Source organism: Coffea eugenioides, chromosome 10 (genome assembly GCF_003713205.1).
Source record: "Coffea eugenioides isolate CCC68of chromosome 10, Ceug_1.0, whole genome shotgun sequence".
NCBI lineage: Eukaryota > Viridiplantae > Streptophyta > Magnoliopsida > Gentianales > Rubiaceae > Coffea > Coffea eugenioides.
Genome location: NC_040044.1, coordinates 34,709,811 through 34,716,213, shown reverse-complemented (window position 1 = coordinate 34,716,213; position 6,403 = coordinate 34,709,811). Strand labels below are relative to the sequence as shown.

Here is a 6,403-nt window from a genome sequence, read left to right as displayed (position 1 = left end):
TCTTTGATGAACTTCCGGAGCGTTTAATCTAACTGTGTGCATGAGTTCTTGACTCGATGTGAGAAAAAAAGACTGTCCGACTTCTATCATCTTCACTTTGCTTCTGCTACTGATATTTAAACAATTTTAGCTGGGATCCCTCAACTCAATGTATTTGTTTTTTTTTTTTTTTGTTTGGGTAAAATTTATAACCTTCCATTGAAGTAGAAAATAAAAGTACAAAACTTGAGGAGCCCCTTAGTAATACAATGTAGACTTTCCAAAAGGAAACAAAAGTATCTAACTAGTGCAAAGTATAAGAAAGTACAAACAATTCTATGATTCAAACTCCATTCTATAGCTATCCTTCAATTGGCAAAAATTTACAACTCAATGTCTTTAGAACTACAATACCTAATTTATCTACTTGATTAACAAAAATCTTCTCCTTGATTGATTTACATTAGCAAGAAAGTACAATCTTGGTGAAGTGCCCTCCACAATTACAATTAAGTCATGCCATGATCAACCTACAAAACCAACACTACAAAATTGTAATAATGAGACCATTGTGTTGCTCGAGCAAACCTTGTGATCCTATACTACAAAGTTTAGAATTTCCAAGAAAATTTCTCCAGGCTTTCCCTATGTAAGAGTTGTATACAATTGGTCATATCATAATCCCCTTTGTCTTTTATAACAACTCTTTGACCTATTATTTCCCCTGAAAAAATAGCAAAATATCTACTCAACATCCAAATCAGGCAGCTAAGCAATAACTTATAAAAGGAATTCAAAATGTTTGATTTGATTATGGTATCCATATTATGTGTCAATTTCAATTTGGCACTTAAGAATTTCCGTCGAAAAATCCAGTAAATATTAGCCCCAAAAAAAAAACAAACAAAGGTGCCCTTTCGGAGCAAGACTTGGAATGGAGAGGTTTAAACTTGACAGGCCTCTGGATCCACCTAAAAAAAAAAGGAACAAAAGCTTCAGCCCACTTTTTCGGGGCCGCAGCACCCAAATTGAAGAAAACTCATATGGGTCAACTTTGGGCTCAAGAGCAGAATCCAGTCACTTTCTGGCTTTAAACCCTAGAATTTTAAAACCTATGGAAACGACACCGTTACGGAGTCAAGTATTCTTCTCCTTTCCCCAGAATTCAATCCCGTTAATCAAATTTTGTTTTCCGACTGTGAAACCCTAGCTTTTCAGAGCTCTAAACGACAGCGTTTGGGATTCAGGTATTCTTCTTCTTTTCCCCCAATTCAATCCCGCTATCAAATTTTCTTCAATAATTTTTCCCCTTATAGTCATCGGATACTTTTCTGTTTTCTCCTGCCCTTCTTGTTTCAGTAATTTGATCAAAAGCAGTTAAAATTAGGGCATGAAAATGGCGTTGGACGAGAGTAAATTTGACTTGCATTTGAAATTGTGGGCAATTCGAGTTCCTCGGGAGCATTGCAAGCTCGCCACTCGGGTTCTCAACGGGTAGAACAATTTTTATCATTTTAGTTTTGGGAAAAGAAATTGAAGGACAATAAATTTCTGGGTTTTTTTTTTTTTGGTCTAGATACATGCTTGATAGGCCCCGGGTTAAGCCAATAACTGAAGATCCAACCAGTGATAAAACCCGGTATTTGATACTCTCCGAAAATATCCAAAATCCTGGTAATTTTTTTTTGCTTTAATGATTCATTTTTTAGCACTTTAATATGTTATTCATGTTTTAATTCTTGTTGTGCTCATTATTATTATTTTTTTCGTTTTGGAAAATGTTGGTTTACTACAAATGTTGATGTTCTTCAATCCTGCTTTCTAGTTTTTTTAGATTGTTGTTACTTGTGTGTTTTTTCAAGCATGTTTTTTACTTATGTTGTTAAATCGTGCTAACTTTTTTTTTTTTTTAAATGGAACAGATTTGTCTGATATTCCTGATGAAAAACTTGCTGAATTGAAATCCCTGTTCGAAGTTGAAGTAGTTCCATATTCAGTTACACTTGGATATTCTTACTGGACAGCAGGTTACCATATTTTCCTTATATTTTTTTTCCCCGAGGAGTTCATCAAAGTTTTGGATGTTAGACACATGCAATATTCTGTGATACACTTTTTATATGTTGCAGACACATGCAATATTCCGTGATACACTTTTTATATTTTGCAGTGCGACAAATGTGCTATAGTTGCATTTAATTTTCTTAGTCCTTTTTTTCTTGGGAGAATGGTCTAATTTTTTTTTTACTAGTTTTCGTTTTCTTACAGAATGATTTTGTTTCAGATCATATACTGAAGCAGATTCTGCCTTCTGGAGTGGAAGCACCCTCATCATTTGAGACAATAGTTAAGTATCTTTTTGGTGGTGTAACTCCCTCCCTGGTGATCCTACATTATTTTTCTCTTCTTTTGTTGTATGGCACAAAAATGCCCTATATACGGTTCTTTCATTTCCTACTTTTTCTGATGTCTTAAGTTATTCGAATTATCAATCTCGCCTTGATGATTGACATTCATTATTTATCTGCTTGCAGGTCATGTTGCCCATCTGAATATAAGTGATGAGCTTCTTCCTTACAAGGATGTTATTGCAAAAGTCATCTATGATGTATGTTTGACTTCATTTATAACATCAATAGTGTTTCTTGGACAATCATGAATTTGAAAGACATTTACAAGCAATGGTGTGACTGAATGGCGGTAAACAAAGTACATCTGTTTTATGCCCTGGAGAAAAAGTGAAAGTTAACCAAAAGTCTTACTACTTCATGAAGCCAGAGCACCTTACAACTTAAAGTCAGAGCATGCTGGTTTTCTAGTTGTCACTTATTGGCACTTTCTTAACTTCCACTTTGCCCTCTACAATAAAGGATGTTATAATAAAACATCTCCTACAACCGCCATACAGAAAAAGGAATGATCAGAATTGTTAGAAATACAAGGCAAAGTTTTTGTAGGAGATTTAACAATTAACTCTTTTAAGTTGGTTTCTTTCATTTCGGATGTTATGAGCATCCAATTCCGACTCATATTAGCTGACACAGATTTCATGCAATAACTCATATACGTTGTTCAAGATCATCCTTTTAAACTGCATGCTTTTCTTTCTGACTTTTGTGTATTTATCTTAAAATTATTTTTTTATTTCAGAAAAATTATCCCAGAATCCAGACCGTTGTAAACAAGGTTGGAACCATCACCAATGAGTTTCGTGTGCCAAAATTTGAAGTACTTGCTGGCAAAGATGATATGGAAACTGAAGTCAAGCAATATGGAGCAATTTTCAAGCTTGATTATAGTTTAGTCTATTGGAACTCAAGACTAGAACATGAACATTTAAGGTTGATTTCACTGTTCCAGCCAGGGGAAATTATCTGTGATATGTTTGCTGGTATAGGTCCATTTGCTATTCCTGCAGCTCAGAAAGGTTGCCTAGTATATGCAAATGATTTGAACCCAGACAGTATACGATTTCTGAAGATAAATGCAAGAATCAACAAAGTTGATGATTTGGTTCACGCCTACAACATGGATGCTAGAAAGTTTATTGCTCAATTGATGACAGTGCCTTTGAGTAGTCTTGAATCTGATAATCATAAATTCGAATCATCTGGCAAAGATATGACATCCGGAGAAGGGCAAATTAAGCTTGAAGATAGAAATGTGACAGGTATTCTGTTTCATTTGCTTTTTACCTTCAGTTAAAGCCTGGTAATTTAATCTAATATGAAATTTGTTGCAGATGAGGTGAAAGACAAATTTGATGATAATTCATACAAGCTTGAGACTGTTGAGAACTTGTGTTCGCAGGCTAATGCTAATGTAATTACAGCAAAAAGGCGTTCTGAAGGTATGGTTGGATCAGTCAAAGGATACTTGTCAATTGAATGAAGATGAACTCTTTTTTTGAGAAAATAGATAAATAGCTATATTTTGAGACAATTTAGTGCTGTATGAACAATTCATTTGTACAATAATGTTTCAAGAGTGTCAAACCAAATGCTTAAACGCATTAGGGCTATCTTGTTGCTTGTGATGCTTCTTAAATGTTTACCTAAGTTTTGCTTTGCACTTTCTCTTGCAGATAATGGAACTGGTGATGGCGCTGATGTTGCTGTAATTGCTAGGACAAAACACGGTTCAAATAAACGCATAAAAAGCTCCGAATCGTTTACAATCAAGCCCTGGGAGCATGTTGATCATGTCATCATGAACTTGCCAGCCTCTGCTCTCCAATTTCTTGGTAATAAAATCTACTCCATGATGAAATTTAGAAGATATGAGAACACCAGCCCCATCATAGCCTACCTCTCAAAAGAAAAATAAAGGACAGAGAGAGAGAGTTGATATTTGGAACTATAAACTTTGGCAAGTTAATTAAGTGGAATCAGAGAGTCTCTGCTTTAATTAAATGCACCATAGAATTCAAATTGGCTGTACTGAAATCAATGCAGAAGTTTTCTGTGGCAAGGTGCTGTATATGCAGTGTGTCTGTCACCTGCAGCAACCAACTTTTAAGTACTTCAGATTAGCAAGATGGCTTTATTCTGGTTTTTTCTTTTCTTCACTAAACTAGTTGCTAAAATAACAGCCAATTATGTTTACCTGCTTGATTACAATGTGTCATCACTTTGTCAGAAATTGATGGACAAATGATTTTTCCTTTTGCTATTGTTGTTGTCTTGAGAGGAAAGAGATGGGATATCACTGGATGTTGTAATTTCATTTTCAGATGCATTTAGAGGGCTTATACAGAGGAGATATTGGAAGGCATCTTTACCTTTGATTCACTGTTATTGCTTCATGCGATCAAGTGAGACAATGGAGTACATTGTTTCAGTAAGTCTGTTTTTGCAATTAACATTCTCCCTCTATTCTTCTGCTGCTTATTTTCTGTTGGGGAAGACAGCTTATACAAGTGACAGCTTTCATGGTCTTTTATGTTTTTGACACCTCTTACGTTCTGTTTGAGATTCCATTTCCCTTGATGGAGTTTATATCTGGAAAATTGTAAAAAGAATTTCATAGGAACGCTTGCAAATTTGTTGGAGCATGCATTCTTTTCTGGAAAACATTTCTCAACTTGAGCATTACAAAGCTGAGTGGATCTAATTTTGCCTACCATTTTCATCTTGAAGTGCCTAATTGCATAAATTCGGCCAATTGGTATGTGATTGGATATGCTTTTTCCATCGTCTGTAGGAGGCAGAGTCTGCACTGAATGCTAGTATACAGAATCCAATATTTCACAAGGTTCGCGATGTCGCTCCAAATAAGGTACACATGGTTCTTGGGATTGGTCCTTGAATGTGGATATTACTCTTGTTCTCATGATGCGTGTGCACAAACTTCACATTTCAACTTTTCTTTTTATTTTGTAGGCTATGTACTGCTTAAGCTTTAGATTACCAGAGGAAGCTTATGTCGACATTCATGTTACTGGCTGATGTGACTGATTGACAATCAGGATCATGAACTTGAAGATGGATTTTGAGTTCCCTCTGCACCTTTTAATTGTCACTACTTTGACAGGCATGATTGTTAGCTGGCTTTGAAAATATTCTTTGAAGAGAGAGGGCTGCAGGAAAATCTAGGACCATTGCTCGCAGCACTCTTGCATCAAGCCTATTGACGGCTTTCAGTGGCAGACAATGGAAAAAGGTGATCAAGATATAGGTACTGGAGTTGCATGGGCATAAAATTTGTTGTGATTTTCCCGGTATCTTCTCTGTTAGTGATTGACTCAACGGGGACTCCCCCTTATTTCAAGATCTTTGAGGTGTCATGACATGGACATTGCTGGACGTAACTGCAGCTTGCTCCCAAGCATGAAATGCTTGTTTCATTGTTCTAGGTTTCTCAGTGACTGGAATGTTACATATTCTTCTGCAGATCTTTAGATGGGATAGATGAATGGGCTAGTATTACTTGTGAGGGGATAAACGAATGGGCTACTTCTTCTGGGTGTATTTACTTGTGAAATACGGAGAAGCGTACAAGGTGAAACTGCATTTGATGGGCAACTATCCCCCCTTTTCAAGCCTTTAAATTGATTGTCAACAGGATATTGATAGCACTTTCTGGTTCCACTCAAGGTTTCTGAGAGCCTTAAGGGCAAAACAAGGTGGTTCTGGATATGGATAAATTAAAGGTTTAGCTTAATTTTCTAGTTAGATCAAATTCTTGATTTATTCTATTTTCTCAATGCCCCAATTTTACTTTTAGGCTTCCGCCCCCCCCCCAACACACACACACACACACAAGAAAAAAAAGCTTTTAGGCTGCTTCAATCCCTTGTTTCTCCTTTACAATTCTTCTCGTCTGTAGCTCCTTGTTGAATAAAAGAACGAATCCAGTAGCAAGAAGAAAGGCTAAGAAAACTTGTGGCCACCTAGGAAATCAAATACCCAATTAGCATCTTGCC

The 6,403-nt window shown here is 36.2% G+C and overlaps 1 protein-coding gene across 4 annotated transcripts; it reads left to right on the top strand.

The window, feature by feature from the left end:
- The first annotated feature begins 1,137 nt into the window (after nt 1-1,137).
- On the top strand, nt 1,138-6,152 carry LOC113748645 (tRNA (guanine(37)-N1)-methyltransferase 2). Of its 4 annotated transcripts, XM_027292153.1 has the most exons (13): nt 1,138-1,226; nt 1,339-1,473; nt 1,556-1,653; nt 1,902-2,006; nt 2,264-2,326; nt 2,514-2,587; nt 3,130-3,277; nt 3,377-3,649; nt 3,722-3,829; nt 4,064-4,222; nt 4,712-4,818; nt 5,182-5,256; nt 5,361-6,152. In XM_027292153.1, exons 2-13 carry the CDS (start codon nt 1,370-1,372, stop codon nt 5,424-5,426), a joined length of 1,380 nt encoding a protein of 459 aa, XP_027147954.1. In that variant the 5' UTR covers nt 1,138-1,226; nt 1,339-1,369; the 3' UTR covers nt 5,427-6,152. The 4 variants fall into 4 exon arrangements, with proteins under 4 accessions (XP_027147954.1, XP_027147951.1, XP_027147953.1 ...); XM_027292150.1 differs by having other exon boundaries at nt 3,130-3,649; XM_027292152.1 differs by having other exon boundaries at nt 1,158-1,226; nt 1,367-1,473; nt 3,130-3,649.
- The last annotated feature ends 251 nt before the right edge of the window (nt 6,153-6,403 follow it).

What these genes read in the sequence shown, in the direction of transcription:
- LOC113748645 (XM_027292150.1), top strand. Translation starts at nt 1,370, where the DNA reads ATGAAAATGGCGTTGGACGAGAGTAAATTTGACTTGCATTTGAAATTG. An exon ending in GCCACTCGGGTTCTCAACGG is followed by an intron (nt 1,474 to 1,555) that starts GTAGAACAATTT and finishes TTTTTGGTCTAG; the next exon opens with ATACATGCTTGATAGGCCCC. An exon ending in CGAAAATATCCAAAATCCTG is followed by an intron (nt 1,654 to 1,901) that starts GTAATTTTTTTT and finishes TAAATGGAACAG; the next exon opens with ATTTGTCTGATATTCCTGAT.